This window comes from Bidens hawaiensis, unplaced genomic scaffold (genome assembly GCF_021521415.1).
Source record: "Bidens hawaiensis isolate Kalapana, Puna unplaced genomic scaffold, B.hawaiensis_p1.1 tig00001575_1, whole genome shotgun sequence".
Lineage (NCBI taxonomy): Eukaryota > Viridiplantae > Streptophyta > Magnoliopsida > Asterales > Asteraceae > Bidens > Bidens hawaiensis.
Window position 1 is genome coordinate 2,563,596 of NW_027491088.1, and position 17,848 is coordinate 2,581,443.

The 17,848-nt window shown below is 40.3% G+C and overlaps 3 protein-coding genes across 3 annotated transcripts; all 3 read left to right on the top strand.

Moving 5' to 3' along the window:
* The first annotated feature begins 66 nt into the window (after positions 1 to 66).
* LOC143586640 (putative ubiquitin-conjugating enzyme E2 38) lies at positions 67 to 3,658 on the top strand. Its single transcript, XM_077068139.1, has 7 exons — positions 67 to 122; positions 1,181 to 1,295; positions 2,125 to 2,460; positions 2,540 to 2,615; positions 2,693 to 2,832; positions 2,925 to 3,236; positions 3,314 to 3,658. Exons 1-7 carry the CDS (start codon positions 67 to 69, stop codon positions 3,656 to 3,658), a joined length of 1,380 nt encoding a protein of 459 aa, XP_076924254.1.
* A 1,119-nt stretch (positions 3,659 to 4,777) lies between these two features.
* Positions 4,778 to 8,144, top strand: LOC143585829 (uncharacterized). The gene is made up of 13 exons (XM_077067521.1): positions 4,778 to 5,267; positions 5,969 to 6,081; positions 6,143 to 6,199; positions 6,275 to 6,367; positions 6,462 to 6,532; positions 6,617 to 6,659; positions 6,738 to 6,818; positions 6,910 to 6,969; positions 7,052 to 7,102; positions 7,184 to 7,281; positions 7,382 to 7,430; positions 7,508 to 7,552; positions 7,628 to 8,144. Exons 1-13 carry the CDS (start codon positions 4,994 to 4,996, stop codon positions 8,069 to 8,071), a joined length of 1,479 nt encoding a protein of 492 aa, XP_076923636.1. The 5' UTR covers positions 4,778 to 4,993; the 3' UTR covers positions 8,072 to 8,144.
* An 896-nt stretch (positions 8,145 to 9,040) lies between these two features.
* Positions 9,041 to 17,840, top strand: LOC143587831 (uncharacterized). The gene is made up of 2 exons (XM_077069007.1): positions 9,041 to 9,365; positions 17,261 to 17,840. Exons 1-2 carry the CDS (start codon positions 9,122 to 9,124, stop codon positions 17,572 to 17,574), a joined length of 558 nt encoding a protein of 185 aa, XP_076925122.1. The 5' UTR covers positions 9,041 to 9,121; the 3' UTR covers positions 17,575 to 17,840.
* Positions 17,841 to 17,848: the final 8 nt, after the last annotated feature.

A 17,848-nucleotide genomic window follows, 5' to 3' on the forward strand; every position in this document is an offset into this window, starting at 1 on the left:
AGGAAAAGGTTTTCGTTTTTCGTAGGAATGTCATCTAGGTTTTAGAACTTGTGTTATGGGCGAGTCATGGAAACCAACATGGATGACATCGGTCTATTGTTGGAGAACTCGCCAATGACAGGGTTAGCATCAATCTCAATGTCGTCGTGTCTTAGATGCATGTGACTGTACTAGCAGATGACGCATGTGTTATAGACGGATTCTCATAAACTAGGAAGATGCTGCCCTTGTCATGGGTGGATTTAAGACTTCTACAGGACACAAATATTAAGACCAAGATGTCGCCCCAACCGTGACAACCCTTTTGTAAAAGATGTTCAAGAAACTTGAGCTCGGACTCAAGCGCACTTTAATTTAACTATGGCACATCATAATGCTTATTCTTTTTGAGTTAAAATTTGAGCTTGAGCTCGTAAAAAGTTCGATATTCCAGCAACTCCTTTAAATAAAAATTAACATCCAGAATTAAGCATAAACTAATATTACGATAGACCATAAATGAAATCGAGTTACAACATAAAATAAAGTTTAAGTTTGGGCTTGACTTAAATGAGTCAAACGAGCGAGCTCACCTTGGCTTATTTATAAACCAAGTGCGGTCAGGTTATTTCAAACCAACTTCTAGCTCAGAACCACATTACTTAACATTAGAATTTACGGAGATCAGAACTTACGAATATATGAAGAATGAAAACAAGGTGAACTAGGCCTTAACATATAGAGAGGTATACAACAACAAATTGTCCCACACTAAGATACGTGTGACTACGTTAAGATGTCTCTCTATCATGCGTGGGTTTTCCAAAAGTAGGAAGACGTGTTATTAGGGTGATACCATATCTAAGATTTGGTAAAATTCACCTTCATATGGAAACAATAATAATGTTAACAAACTATGAGATATAGAAGAATATATAACAAGCTAATTTAAATATATTAATTATCCCTTTCCATCATTATCTCCAATAATAATAATAATTCTAATAGTTAAATTGTAAGCAAAAATTAATATCATGATTGTTTCAAATTCGCCATAGAAACATAGGGTTAATTCAGTCTTGACAAATGGAATCATCTTCAAGATACATACCTCAAAACTCCAAGTAAAAGCCTCTTCTTGTTGATTACTTGTGCATTGTTGTTCAAGTTATTTTAATGTGAGAGTTTATTTGTTTTCTAGGAAAAGAGCGTTCCCGGAGAGTAGTTCATCGAATGCGGAACCCGATGTGGTTGAGATTGCTCCTCCTACGACCTATCAGAATTCGAAAACGAAGGCTAGGCGTAAACAAAAGGTGGTATGTAATTAACTAGTTATCATGTTGGTTTATAGGTTCAAAATGGTCGAGTGGGAACTTCTTTGATTATTTAACGCTTTGGCTCTAGTCCTGCTTGTTGTCGTATAGACTCATACTACACGTATAGGTGGCAGCTTTTTGTCATTATCCCGTTTACCACTTACGACTACACTCCACGAGTAGTATGGGGCTTTACGAGATTCATACGACTTTGAACCAAACGAGTAGTATTGAGCCATACGAGATAAATTTGAATTTGCTTATACGAGGTTAAGTCATACGAGTAGTGTAGGCTATACAACACAAATTTACACAATCCCCACTATAAAGGGTGTCTAAGTAGCATAGAGCCGTATGACTAGAATAGAGTAATATGACTCATATACGATTCTGGTCAAACACGTGTTTTACAATGCTGGTACGATGTCAGTGTACGACAGGGGTGGCTCGTGGGACAACAAAAATAAGTTAGGGCTTTAGACCCACTTAATTAAGGCCTCCAAATCCCAAAAAAAAACATTATATATAGATATATTATAGTGTGTAAAATAAACTCGACGTAATGTATTGGTGTGGTGGACTGGTGGCAGGCTTGGCTGTTTTCAAAGTATAGGTTATGAGTTCAAAACTTGTAATAAGCAAAAAAAAAAAGTTTCTTAGCAATTGTCATGAAAAGGCCACAAAATCTTGTTTCTATTTAGGCCTCCACATTTGTTGAGCCGCCCTGGTGTACGGACAACCGATACGACTCGTATAGGCTAAGGGTGTCTCTAAAATTGAAGTATGTGTCTTATTAGCAGCTCCCTTATCTTATCACTCAATTTGCCAGGTTGAAATAATTGATGTTGACAATGATGAAGATGTAGTGTTTCTTGGAGGGAAGAATGTTGTCTCTAGCAAAAGGATGAAGGGCAAAACGGGGTTTTCATTAGATGATTATGTTTTAGATGATGTTGATGATTTGACTTTGCAATTCCTTTTTGATAACAATGGTACTCAAGTTGCTGTAAATAGCCCAAGCCAATCAAGTTCAAGGCTTGCTAGCAGCTCAGCTAGCAAAGAAAAGCCTATTGATGATGATAATGCTATGAAAAAGTATCGTTTCAAAAAGTTTGATACTGTCATGGACCATTCGGATCATCATTTTGCAACCACACAGAAAAGAGTTTGTTTTTGTTAATATTATTGTTACAATGTTACATTTTATTAATTTATTTATTTGTATCATATGCATCACATGTCAGAAGTATCATCAGCCTTCTAATAAATGTTCTAAAAGGATACAAGAAGAGTGGAGGATTCTTGAGAAAGACTTGCCTGGTACGTCTCACCGTTTATTAACTCTATTGAAATATAATGAACGAATGTGTATATGATATATTATTATCTGTTTACAGACATGATATTTGTTCGAGCTTATGAATCAAGGATGGATCTTTTAAGAGCGGTGATTATTGGAGCAGAGGGGACGCCGTATCATGATGGCCTTTTCTTCTTTGACGTGTGTTTTCCAAGCACTTACCCGGATGCCCCACCTGTAATTATCCACTTGATCGATTTTAAGTTTTTAACAAATATAACAAATGACTTGACTTTTTGTCATATGTTTGATGATGTTTTTTTTTCCAGCGTGTGCATTATCGATCTAGTGGTCTTAGTATCAATCCAAATCTGTACTGTGGTGGTTATGTTTGCTTGAGTCTTCTGAATACGTGGGCCGGGGGCGTGAATGAGATGTGGGTTCCCGGCACTTCAACTATGCTTCAAGTTCTAGTCTCGATACAGGGTTTGATTTTGAACATGAAGCCTTACTTTAACGAACCCGGGCGCGAATGTATGAGTCGCTCTGTGCAAGGAGAAAAGTCTTCTTTACAATATAATGAAGGCATTGTTATTTTGACACTCAAAACAATGGTTTATGCTATGAATAACCCACCATTGGTAAGATTTTTTATTATTATTTTCCTAGTTTTTTAGTAAGAGTGGTTAAATTTAAATGGTCAAAGTGTTGGATGCAGCACTTTGAGGATCTAGTGATTGAGCATTTTAAGAGTCATGTGGTTGATATATTGATGGCATGTAAAGCTTATACAGAAGGTGTGCAAGTTGGGTGTGTTGTCAAAGGAGGTGTACAAAATGTTGATGATGGTAGCAATAGTTGCTCACAGAAGCTTAAGGATGACGTGGCGTCATATATTGCGACGCTTATAGCTGCATTTGAGAAGATTGGAGCAAAAGAAGCTAAAGAATTTGCTTATTTAAGTGTAAAGAAAAATCCTTTGCCCGACATATCAAAAGTAACCAAGACCCCACGTGCTATTGGTTATTCCGGTATAACATTTAATTCTAAATCAAAGTATTAGTGAAAGATGTCAAATGTTATTAAATTTTGATGTTATTTTACAATTTGGAGAATGGGTATTGGACCATATATGGATAACATTTTTTTCTAGTGTTAAAATCTTTTGACTTGATAAATTTATATGCTTGTTTGGGTAAAATTTTGAGTAAATGTGGTACGTGGTTATTTTGCTTGTTTAATAGAGATGTAATGGGTTATCAAAATTAACTATTAAGCAGAAGGAATATTCCTGTTTTGGATTGTCTATGTGCTTTGCAACTTCGACCTTATGTCTTCTGATTACATTTTTACACGTTCGGGCACTTCTGTTGTTTGGGATTCTATAAGCTCGTGGTGCAAAATTCTCTTTCTTTATGCTTCATGGTGAGAAACATTTTAGAGTTATTTTTGAACTTGGGGCTTAGGAAAAGGAAGTCTTTTACGGTACAGGGATTATTACCTGCTGGAGGGCAACCTTTTCGAAGGTAAGGAAGTGAAGATCGTAGGTATCATTAATGATATAAAGTCTTTGGGCTTCCTTTTGTTAAAAACAGATTAAAGGGTAAGTTAGCTTGCTCCAACTGGATTCATTTTAGTTTGATGTAGTTTGTTTTAGTGTTTGGTTCCCTCCGGGTTGTGGTGGACTGGTGGGGGCTAGTGGCTTCATCCTTTGTTTATACGAATTAACATTTTGAGGGGGGAAAAGGAGACTACATGATATGTACCGTTAGTTTACATAAACACATCTTTAATGAAAAATTCTATTTCTTTGCATATTCACTACAAATTTACAATCAAAAAGTACAAATGTGTATAAAATAATGACATAAATAGAAAATTTTGTATTTCTATGGTTAATACTTCTTTATAATTTTGAGAATTTGCCACAACCGGATTGAGTTATGATTTAAAGAAAACATTTTAAAGAAAATTATGAAAATAAAATGTTTAAACATATACTTGAATCCAATTTGATTAGCCAAAAGTGTTGGATAAACTCAAAGCTAAAGTTGAACGAATTTTACGATACTTGAAAAGTTTAAATAAAAAACGACATATATTTAAAAATTATACATAACACGAAGTATTATCTTAAATAAATATACATTTTTTATAAGTTAACAAGACAAACAGACATCAACCATCAACAAAAATAATCGAGTTAATCACACAAATAATCCTTGTCATTTGGGAACACCTTTGGGATCTGATGTTTTAGAAGTAACAAGTTTTAAGTTTTCGGTTTCATGTAAAACGACAAAAATACCCTTTCGAGTTAGCTCAAATAATAACAAAACAAAAATAAACCAAATTCATCACCATTCTTCTTCTTCTTCTTCTTCTTCTTCTTCCCCTTATGGAATCAGACAGTTTTTTTATATACAAAACCACATCTCCGCTAACAATCACCGTCGCCCGGCCCACCGCACAGCAGCCTGAACCGGAGCCTTATTACGTGCTGCGTAACATATGTACGAACTCAACACCCTTGCCGGAATCTTCTGCCCCTGAGTTCTACTCTCTCGACGGTGATGAAGATACTGATGATCGGAGAATTAAACGTCCTCGGTTGGCCAATGAAGAACCTAATAGTTGTCTGTTTAAGAGCCCCATGCTTCGGCTTCATAAGGGTATTGATTTCATACATTTTTATTAATTGGGTTCATTTTGATTTTTGATATAATTAAATTAGTTAGCTTGGTTAATTTGTTTTGATTGTGTAGTTAAGATATAGCTAAATTAATTGGAATCAAATTAAGAAGACTAGAAGTACACGAAAGAACAATGTAAAACTAGATAGGTTATGAAAATGATTATGGATTTCGGTTAGTTGTAAAACTATGTTATGATGTTAAAAAAGCTATTTTGGATTGTTTATAATAGGAGTGTGCATAGTTCGGTTCGGTTATTGCTTATTAGTCTCCACCGAAACCAAAGTCGTGTTAACCAGTCGATTTTTAGTTAATCAGTTCGGTTTATTCGGTTAGTTTGTTGGTTTTTGATCGGTAATTAAAAATTTAAAACCAAACGTTGGCTAAATTTTTTTGCTTAGACATACATGAAAATGGAGGTATAAAACATGAAATGCATGTTTTTGGAGGTATAAAAGCTAGAAATATTTGAAAATATGAATGGTTCGGTTCGGTTAATTTTGGTTAACTGATAGTATAAAATAAATCGATATTCGATTTTCGGTTAATGCGGTTTTGGTAAATTTGATTTTGCTTACTTTGGTTAATTTCGATTCGGTTTTGTCGGTTTTTGGTTCGGTACTTCGGTTAACGGTTCTGTTATTGCTCACCCCTGCCTATTAACATCTGTTTTGTTGCAGAAATACTGGATTTTTGTGATTTTCTATCTCCTACTGTTGAAGAACAAGTGTCACGCAACACAGCAGTTGAAACTGTTTCTAATGTTATCAAGTCTATCTGGCCAAACTGCAAGGTATTGTTTTTTTTAGTATTATGAATCTTTAAATGCTCAAAATATGCTTGATACATTTCAGGTAGAAATTTTTGGTTCTTTCAAGACAGGTTTGTTCCTTCCAACCAGCAATGTTGACGTAAGACCATTTGTTTTTCTATTATTATTAATTATTAGAACAGAATTATTGATTTACTGTAACTGTTACATGTAGATGGTGATATTAGAATCACATATACATCCTGAGACCGGTTTACGTACTCTCTCTCGGACTTTACATCGGAGAGGTCTTGCAATAAGTATTCAGGTACCCTGTAGTATGTGGTGATATAGTGAATGCATCATGTCATTATCACCTTCATCAAATCTTTGTCTAACATACATATTGCGACATATATCAGGTGTTTGGAAAGGCTCGTGTGCCAATCATTAAATTTGTGGAGAAAAGAAGTGGTATCTCTTTTGATATAAGGTTAGACATCCCAAAAGTTCTCACTTTTTTCTAATTAATTATAGTATTATCAGTTGTTCCTGAATGCTTGTATTTTTGTAACAGTTTTAATATGGATCATGGACCAAAAGCTTCTGAATATATACAGGTTTCATTTCATAGATACTACAAAACTAAGGAACTTTTCTATGGATCTATCAACTTTGTAATACACATTTCTTTCCAGGATGCTATATCTAAGTGGCCCCCTTTAAGACCTTTGTGTTTGGTATTGAAAATTTTTCTGTTACAACGACGGTTAAATGAGGTGTGATACTTTTCTGGTTTTTAAGCCTCGTTTCCAGTAGTGTACTCTTATAAAATTAGTATTAATCAGTTGTTATTACTTATTAGTACAGGTGCATTCGGGTGGGATTGGGTCCTTTGCGCTCCTAGCTATGTTAATAGCAATGTTGCGGGTACATATTATATTTTTTTATAATCCTGAGTTCCATGTCTTTTGACTTTCTGAGGCATTAATATTCTTATTTTATTCTACAGAATTCAGTGAACAAGCATTCTTTTTCTCAATATAACCTTGGAGTCCTCCTTGTATGATCTCTTTTATCTTCTTGTAAAGTTGTATGTGTTGTGTGGTTTTATTAAATTATATTTTGTTTTTGAAAAAAAAAGGTAACTTTCTTTGATATGTACGGGTGCAAGTTAAATACTCTTGATGTTGGTGTATCTTGCAATGAAGGAGGCGCGTTTTTCCCTAAGAGCAGTAAAGGGTAATAAGTTTATTTTGTTTACATGCTTTTTTTTTCCCTAAAATGCACTTTATTTCTTATAGTTATTGATAAGTATATTGTCTTTGGCTTTATCTTTCAGGTTCCTAATACCTGGCAAAAGTTTACTGCTTTCCATCCAGAATCCACTGGTAATGCATCTATCATTTTAAAGCCTTTAGGCTTTTTCGAAGTTATGATTAATTTGGTTTTCTTTATTTGATTATAGGATCCAGAGAAAGATGTAGGAAAAAATTCCCACAAGTATATTAAGGTTAGTATTTTTTCTAACTTTTTAAGTTATAATACTAAAATAATTTATTTAAGGTGTAATGCATTACTGTTGCAGATTAAATGCGCGTTTAGAATGGCATGCTCGATTCTGACAAACACACAGCTTATTATGTCCTTGGGGCCCGACCGGAGTATTCTTGGTACTATTATAGGACCCGACGAGGTGTTGTTGGAACGAAAAGGAGGTTTAAACGGTGACGTGGCATTTACTGACGTGCTTCCTGGAGCAGGAGAACTTATGGTAGATGAATTTTGTGGACCCTATGGGCTTTTTGCTAAACAGCATATTGATGACTGTAAAGAACCATTGCCGCCATGTGAGAAGGAGGTTGCTGGTGGTGATGACGGTGTCGGTGAAAAGGCTGAAGAAAGTTCAAAGAAAGTGGTCAAGGTGAAGAAGGTCAAAGTCAAAAAGATGAAGAAGGTGGCTGTTATCAAGGAAAAGAACACAACATCAACAGATGCAGATGCAGATGCAAATACAAATGCTCAGAGTTGAATGTTGGCGTTAGTTTATTCACTTTATATGAGTAGAAGTTCTTACCATATACTTGTAAGAAATCTTGGTTAATTTTTCTAACTATATTTTTGTAGAATATTGGAACTTGATATCAATGGTAATTGTGTTTAGTTATATTTTTCAAGTTTGTTAAAACTTAAAACAATCTATAATATCATAATTCTGAAGGGGGTCTTTATAGGCTGTTGATACTGACTTAACCGTCGAAACAAAAGCAAGTCGGGAAAACCAATTTTGTATATATGTTCGTCGAAACAAAGGTTGTTGGCCGTTTTAACAGTTATTATTATTTTTTTGCTATATTTATGAATGCGCAATTTTGTATATATGTTCGTTAGCTACGTTTATCATTCTAAATTTCGAATACAAATTGAAAATTTTAAAAATATATAAAACGTAGATTTAAATCAGAATGGCCGGCTAATCCAACTTGTTTCATCGATTTGTCCTTTTTCAAAATCATAATTCGTAAGGTCCTGAATTCATGAATTCATACATTGTCCCGAGTCTACACACCAATAAGTTTGTCACACTGTATATGAGTTTGAGCTATATGTAGTCATACGACCCCCGCATAACTTTTTCAAACCACACACCTATCATACTTGTCACATCATTCTGACCCATATAAAACAAACTTTTATATCATAACATATAACATGTACGTCTTTTGCCACCACTCACCACTCTCGTACTAGTCGGCCTCAATAAATTTATGCATTCATATAACCATACACCACTAGAGCTGTAAACAAATCGAACGTTCATCAAACAGTTCTTAAACCGAACGTTCAATATTTTACACACCACAAACTCGTGAGGAATCCTCTTTTCGACTCTAACTCTCCCACTCCAGTCGTTGCTTTTCTTTCTGTTACATCGAAAGTAGCTGCTTCAGCTTCAACCACTCGAATTTTCAATATTCCTTAGGCACGTGAGGTCTCATCCATCCCAACAAACTCCAACCATCTTTCTTTCCCTCTGCCAATACAACACTTTGATTATTTTATTATTATTAATATAATCTCCATGGCCGGCGTAATTGAAACCCTAACAATTCCTCGTGCTTCTGGCTTACCGGCGTCTTCAATATCTCGCGTGACCTCCTTTCCCGTCGCTCGGTTATCCGGTTACCGGAATGCGGTAAACTTGCCGGAATCCAGAGGCTTAAGGATTCACTCGTACGGTTCTTCTGCGTCAGTGAGCTTGAGGTTGAAAATCGGACGCCGTAGATGTGGAATTGTATGCGAGGCTCAGGATACAGCAGTTCAAGGTTAGAATTGTCCATTCATTTTACCTCTATTTCTCAGCCATTGAATTGTGCTAAAACGCTTATAGCAAAATGTATTAAAACCTAATTCATACTGTAATTAGCGAGCCTATGGTGTTCTGTGTTAATGTTCAGTTATTACTTATTAGCCTAAACCGAAACTGATCAGTTAATCAGTTTTATTATTATTAGCCAATTGGTTTTCCGTTATATCGGTTTCGTTTATTTGGTTACTTTGTCGATTTTCAGTTCAGTTAGTAACCAAAACCAAACATAGGATAACACATGAAATGGAGGTAAAAAAGCTAGAAATACATGAAAATATGAATAGTTTGGTTAATTCGATGGGTAGAAAAAAAAAACCGATAACCAAGTTTTGGTTAATTCAGTTTTTGGTTAACCTTTCTGTATTGCTGTATGTCGGTTTTACATTATATTCCTCCATTATTTGGTTCATATATGACCTTTCAACTGCACAGATGATATGATCTTGTTGACACAGTAACACATGCATTGTTTCATTTTTGCTTTATTTTGGAGTTATACCTTCCTCCTTTTATGCCTTAGCGGTTGTTGTGGGGTGCTAGATGGGGGGTGAGCAACCCGTAGTTGCTCCCCTCCTTCGAGTGTGAGGGGTTTGATCTTTGATTCTTGCTCTAACTCATCTCGAGTCGGGGTCTTTAGGGGTCTGGTGTCTTTTGTGATTTGTTTGTTTTCTGTTCTCGTGTGTACATGGCTACCATAAAAAGAATTCGAAACGTAAATACAGAAGGGCTTGGTCCTAGCTCCACTTACGGTTTAAGGCCATGCCCCTTTAAGCATTTCCACGAGTGTAAGGATGGTAGACCTGGGTCCTCGGGGTTTTTCCGCCTACTTGAGCACATGCAAAGTACCCATTTCAAAACGAATACTCGGAAGAACCTTTTAAAAGATGCTATCTCCAAGGATTTGGACCTTTTTATAGATGTTGGGGAAGCCCTTTGGGCGGGGGATAAATGGTTATGTGGGAGGTGCATGACGTTGCATGCCCTAAGCAGAGGGTGCAAGCATGCTGATGGTGTCTATTCTTTTTCTGTGGTTTCTGGAGATGCTGGATAATTCATCGTTGGGATTCAGAAACCTAATCGTGTGTCTGTGGATAGAGACCCAGGTCCATCTGTAGGAGTGGTTGGGGATGTATCCCTTTTGGAACGGGTTTTCTTCCTTCCCATTCAAACGGTTAAGAGCATCCCCCCAAGTTGTCGTTTGGTGTTTGCTCAGACTTTGGCATGCGCTTTACGCAAGGTAGTGGATTCACAAGGCTCGATTGAGAATTGGGTCAAATTACTATTGTTGCCGCGTTGTACTTTAAGGGTGGTGAAACCTTCCACTAGGCAGGAACGCAGGTCTGGGAATCGAAAGTCTTTGCAATGTAGTAGCATTCAGCAAGCACTTGCGGTGTGGAAAGATGGATCTGGTTTTGCTGACTTGGTTCTTTCTCTGTTTGATAACGTGGGGGGAAGCACTTTTTCTAAAAGAGAGGTGGGAGGGGAGGAGGGTTCTGAAAACAACCTCAATATTAAACAATGTCTCAGGAAAGTCAGGGATGGTCATTTCACAGCTGCAGTCAAGGTATTATGCTCAAGTGGGGTTGCCCTTCTCGGAGATTCAACCATGAAAGCCCTCATTGATAAACACGCAGTGGTGCCACCTCCGTCCTTGCCTTCTAGCTCTGTCACCCTGCCTACTCTCTCTGTAGATGGGGACTGTGTGCTTAGATGTATCCGATCATTTCCTAAAGGGATCTCATGCGGGAGAGACGGGATGCGGACGCAACACTTGTTGGACGCTCTTAGTGGTGAGGGATCAGTGACTTCCATGGGTCTGCTCTCAGCCATCACTGAAGTCGTCAACTTATGGCTAGGGGGTCCGTGCCCCAAGGTGCTCGCTGAGTTTATTGCTTCGGCCTCCCTTACCCCTTTATTAAATCCGGATAATGAAATTCGGCCCATTGCTGTGGGGGCTATCTGGCGTAGGTTGGTTTCTAAAGTGGCTATGAAGATGGTTGGGAAGGAAATGACTCAGTATTTAGGGGACTTTCAGTTTGGGGTGGGGACCCCTAATGGGGCAGAGGCGGTGCTTCACAGCGCGAACCGGTTTCTTAACTCCTTTCACGCGGACGGTTCTTTAGCTATGCTTACCGTGGACTTCTCCAACGCCTTCAATATGGTCGACCGCACAGCCCTTCTCCGGGAGGTTCATCATCATTGCCCGTCTATCTATCTATGGGTCCAGTTCCTTTATGCCCAGCCGGCTAGGTTGTACGTTGGTGATGACTGTATAGGGGCTACTACTGGGGTTCAGCAGGGAGACCCCCTTGGGCCCCTCCTCTTTGCCTTAGCATTACACCCTCTTGTTCTTCGGGTACAAAATGACTGTAACCTCCCATTTCATGCTTGGTACTTGGATGATGGGACTATTATTGGTGGTGCCAACGAAGTCGCTAAAGCTCTAGACATTATCCGCTCGGAAGGGCCTTCATTGGGGCTGCAACTTAATATTAAGAAAACCGAGGTTTTTTGGCCAGTGTGTAATGGGGTAAAAGTCAAAGATGGGCTCTTCCCTAGTGGGATTGGTAGACCATAGAGAGGGGTAAAGCTCCTTGGAGGGGCTGTTAGTCGAGATCCCTACTTTATTAAGGAGTTGGCGAGGCAGAGAGCATCTCGTGCGGTTGATCTTATGAAACTCTTACCTTGCCTTAGGGATCCCCAGAGCGAACTCCTCCTGCTTAGGTCTTGCATGGGGGTTGCTAAGTTGCTTTTTGGGTTACGAACATGCCACCCCCATATGATGGATGATGCGGTATCCTGTTTTGATAAGGGACTTCGAGAAGCCATCGAAGACATAGTTGTATGTGGAGGCCCGTTCTTTGGTGATCTTCAGTGGCGACTTGCATCTTTACCGATGCGCTTAGGGGGTTTAGGCCTTCTTTCGGCTCATGATGTTGGGGTTTACGTTTTTGTAGCGTCGAGGGCTCAGTCTTGGAAGCTACAGAATCACATCTTAAGGAATAGCAGAGTTGTCGACCTGGACTCAGACTACGTGCAGGCCCTGGAACGCCTAAATGGCACTCTCCCAGACTTTTGACATTGGCGGTTTCTCTAATATGGACACAGCCCCACCAAAGCCTCAAAAACTTTGGCGAATGCCCTTTTTGGCAAAATCGCTCAGAGCCTGGGAGAAGTTTTTGGATTGTCCTCCCGACAGAAGGCGGTTATTGAATGCTTACAAGGTCCTCATGCCCAAGATTTTCTGACCGTTATCCCGATTGATGGCTTGGGCCAAAGCATGTCTGCGGTCGAGTATAGGGCCATTCTTAAGTACCGTTTGATGGTCCCAATGTATCCAGAAGACGAAACATGTCCGATCTGCCGTAAGGCTTTCCTGGATAAATTCGGAGAGCATGCGGTTCATTGCAAGGAGATGCATGGGTTCAAATACCGACATGATTGGGTGCGGGACGTTCTTTGGGACATCTTAAAGCGAGCTGGGATATCAGCTAAAAAGGAAGCCCCCGTAAACTTCCTTACAGACCCCACGGAAGGGAGATCCACTCTACGACCGGCAGATTTGCTCGTCTTTGGTTGGGCCGGGGGAAAACACGCTTGTGTTTACCTCACAGGGGTATCTCCCTTAGCGGGTTTGAGGGATAATGGGTTTGTAGCTAGCTGGGCAAGCAATGAAAAGGGCTGAAACGAAGAAGGTGGAGAAACATGCTAAAGCCTGCGAAGAGAACCAACATGTTTTTGTCCCTTTGGCTTTTGATACCTTTGGCTCTTTGGCACCGGAAGCTATCCGTTTCCTAACCAGGGTCCAACGGGTTGTGCATAGCAATGTGTCGACTCCAAAGGTGCAGGGGTATGTCTTTAGCAGGTTAGGGTTTGCAATTCAGAAAGGGGTGGCGGCGCAGCTTGTTGCCCGCCTGTGATTATTTTTGTGGGTCGGGGGTGGTATGACCGGGGGTATTGAGGAGAGCATGCGGTGTTTTGTGAGTACGTGGCTACCGGGGTGTTTTGTGGGTCAGGGGTGGTATGATCGGGGGTATTGAGGAGGTTGTTTGGCCGTGTCCGTTTAGAGGCTTCCACTGTTGCCCGGATGGATTACCGGGGTCCAAGGGAGTTCGATTGGCCGCACATATTAAGCGGCTTCATTTGTCATCGGATGACAAGAAAGAGACCTTACGGGAGGCGATCTCGACAAATTTGGATTTGTTTATTTTGGTTGGTGAGGCTTTAAAGGTCTCGCGTAGGTGGATGTGTGGAGCGTGTATGGAGTCACATGCTCTCCGTCGGGGGTGCCATCATGATGACGGGTCGGTCTGGTACAAGTGTGTCACGGGAGATGTGGAGGAATATATAGTGGGGATTGCGAAGCCACATGTTGGGAGGGAAGTTGTCACGGTGGGAAGGGTGGAGGTGGATGTAGCTCTCCTTGAGCGTGTCTTCACTCTTCCTATTACGACTGTTAAAAACATTCCTCATAGTTGTCGTATGGCTTTTTCCCAAGCCTTAGTGGGTGCTCTGGGTAAGGTGGCGGCTATGCCAGAGTCTGTTGAGGCGTGGGTGAAACTGTTGTTACCACGTTGCACCTTACGAGTTTTCAGACCTTCTAATCGTCAGCAACGCAGGTCTGGCAATAGAAAGTCTGAGCAATGCCGAATTATTCAACGGTCACTATCCGCTTGGGGTGACCGTGACGGTTTCTTTGAGCTCCTTATATTGCTTTTTAACCAACCCCTAGGAGATGCCCCGGGTGGTGATGCGTTTGTACCCGAGTCTGACAACGCCGGGTTGGGCGCCAATGTTAAACAATGTTTGCGAAAAGTTGCGGACGGGCATTTCACTGCTGCGGTCAAGGTATTATGCTCTTCAGGGGTTGCACCTTTCGGTAAGGATACTTTGAACGCTTTGTTGTCTAAGCATCCCATCATGGCACCTCCGATTATGCCTGCTTCCTTGCTTTCTGAGTCTCCCCTTGTCGTGGACGTTGATAGTGTGCTTGGGTGCATTAAGTCTTTCCCTAAAGGGACTTCGTGTGGGCAGGACGGTTTGCGAGCCCAACACATTTTAGATGCGTTGTGCGGAGAGGGGTCTCTGATTGCGGATGGGTTGCTCAAGGCTATCTCTACGGTGGTTAATTTATTTTTGGGGGGAAGGTGTCCTAAGGTGTTGGCAGAGTTTGTTGCGTCTGCCCCACTTACGCCGTTGCTTAAACCGGACAACGGGATTAGACCTATTGCTGTTGGGGCTATTTGGAGGCGGTTGGTCTCTAAGGTGGCTATGAGGGGTGTCGGGAAGGAGATGGCTAAATACCTCGGTGGCTTTCAATTTGGGGTGGGTGTCCCCAGTGGGGCAGAGGTCGTGCTTCATAGCTCGAACAGGTTTCTAAATCAGTTTCATTCGGATGGGTCATTGGCTATGCTTACTGTTGATTTCTCCAATGCCTTCAACTTAGTAGATAGGACGACCCTTCTACATGAGGTCCGGAGTCGATGTCCTTCCATTTCTCTTTGGGTGGATTTTTTATATGGGCAGTCGGCTAGGTTATATGTGGGTGATACTTTCATTAAATCCACCACTGGGGTTCAACAGGGGGACCCTCTTGGGCCTCTCCTTTTTGCCTTAGCTTTGCACCCACTTGTTCACCAAATCAGAGATCGGTGCAAGCTTCTCTTTCATGCTTGGTACTTGGATGATGGCACGATTATCGGGGATACTAGAGAGGTAGCTAAAGCATTAGATATTATCAGGTCTGAGGGGCCTCATTTGGGTCTTGAATTAAACGTTAAGAAAACAGAGTTATTTTGGCCAACATGCAATGGGGTGAAGGCACAGGAGGGGTTGTTCCCTTGCGGGATTGGAAGGCCGATGCTTGGCGTGAAACTCCTTGGTGGTGCTGTAAGCCAGGATGCGGGGTTTATCAGCAGTTTGGCTATGAAAAGGGCATCTAGCGCTGTGGAACTGATGAGCTGTCTCCCAAGACTTCGGGATCCTCAATGCGAGCTTCTTTTGCTTCGCTCATGTATGGGAGTCGCCAAGCTTTTGTTCGGTTTGAGAACGTGCCAACCTATGTATGTGGGGGAAGTTGTTTCTATATTTGACAATGGTCTTCGAAGGGCGATTGAGGACATCGTGGTTTGTGGAGGTCCGTTCTTTGGGGATCTCCAATGGAGGTTGGCATCACTTTCGACCCGTTATGGGGGGTTGGGTCTCTGTTCGGCCGAGGATGTATCTACATATGCTTTTGTGGCTTCGAGAGCATAGTCGTGGTGTTTGCAAGACCATATTCTTCGGGGTTGTGATATTTATGGGTTGGACTCTGATTATGGGTGTGCGATGAATCGTTTACGTACTTCACTTCCAGATTTTGATCTTAGCGGGTTCTCTAATAAGGACACCGCTCCCCCTAACGCCCAACATGTTGTGGCGAGTGCCTTGTTTAGTGGAATCGTCAAGAGTTTAGAAGTGAAGTTTGATCTATCCCCTCGCCAAAAGGCGGTGTTTGAATGCCTTCGGGCTCCTCGGGCTCAGGATTTTCTAACGGCCATCCCCATTGAAGGATTAGGCCAACGTATGTCGGGTTTGGAGTATCGGGCTATCCTTAAGTACCGGTTAATGATCCCTATGTTCCCGACGGATGAACCGTGCCCAATTTGTTGCAAGGTCTGTTTGGATTCTTTTGGTGACCATGCGGTGCATTGCAAAGAATTGCCTGGCTTTAAATACAGACATGATCTGGTTAGGGATGTTCTGTGTGATGTTCTTAAACGGGCAGGGATTTCTGCTAAAAAGGAGGCCCCTGTTAACTTTCTCACGGATCCTCTTGAAGGGATGTCTACTTTACGACCAGCTGATATTCTTGTGTTCGGGTGGGCAGGGGAGAAACACGCCTGTGTGGATCTTACAGGAGTGTCTCCTCTTGTTAGGCTCAGGGACCGTGGGTTTGTTGTGGGTCAGGCTGCGTTGAAGACTGAATCGGGCAAAGTTGTTAAACACGAGAAAGCTTGTTTAGATAATCAACATGTCTTTCTACCATTTGCCTTTGATACATTTGGTTTTCTGGCTCCAGAGGCTGTGAAATTTTTGAGTAGGGTTCAGCGCGTCGTACACGGAACCTCTTCAGCTTCTAGGTCCCAAAGCTTCGTTTTTAGCAGGATTAGCTTTGCTATTCAAAAGGGGGTTGCGGCGCAGCTTGTTGCCCGTTTGCTTGCCACTTTATTGTAATCGTTTTATAGTAAATTATATAAAATAGCTGCAGAATTAATAAAAAAAATAATAAAATAACCAACATATATCATCAAGGCAGACAGTTTATTCAAAAAAGAGTTATCTGAGCATCTTCAATTAAAAGTAATGACAGTTTTTTCAACAACTATCTAAATTAAATTAAAGTTTAAAAACATGTTAACATGTTGCATGATGCCAATTAGTAAATAAAACACATAAATAAAACACACTATATTAAACTTTCAATTATGGAAAGGATGCATCTTCAAATAATTAAAATTAAAAAAATATGAGAATCGATCACTATGGACAGAACTAACTTTACTGAATCGTGTTCTTTAATTATGTTAACCCATTCAATTTTAGGTAAGTTGTTTAAATGGGTTAAGTAATAAGTAAAAAAAAACAAATAAAATTAAGCAGAAAAATAAGCAAAGGCCGACTTTTCTCCTAAATTAGCGCCTGTAATTAAGGAAGGCGGTAAACCACCGTGTCGCTAAAAAACGCCTTGGCGGTCAGGCGTTGCGCTTTTAGTAACTATGTTTGAGAGTATGTTGCAATCTTACTGAACATTTGATTGTAATTATTAATCGATTCATAATAGTGATGCGTTTTGTTTATTAACAATGGTAGTGCTTCCTGTGACTGATTCAACATGGCAATCACAAGTCCTAGAGTCTGATCTCCCTGTACTGGTTGAATTTTGGGCCCCGTGGTGTGGGCCGTGTCGCATGATCCACCCTGTCATTGATGAGCTGGCAAAGGAATACAATGGAAAACTCACTTGCTACAAAGTAAACACTGATGAGAGTCCTTCGATCGCAACCAAGTATGGAATCAGAAGCATCCCGACCATCATAGTTTTCAAAGGTGGAGAGAAGAAAGATGCAATCATTGGTGCAGTCCCCAAATCGACATTGTGTACCTGCATAGAGAAGTTCTTGTAGAGGTATTGTTAGTGCATTTGAGTTTAGTGCCCTTTAAACTCTATCAAGCTTTCGAAATTTGAAGTTTTCTTGTTTCTATATCTCAACTTGATGGAATGAGAGATGCGTTCATGCACTAGGTTGATTTAGTTCTTTCCGTTCTGTCTGCAGTGTATGTTTTGTTTCGTTTATGTTAATTCAAGGATAAGTAACTGTGTTATAGTCCTAATGGGGTCAGGAGAGTGTTTTTAACACATGAAGTAAATGAGACCAAAATGGCACTTTCGTTTTTTTT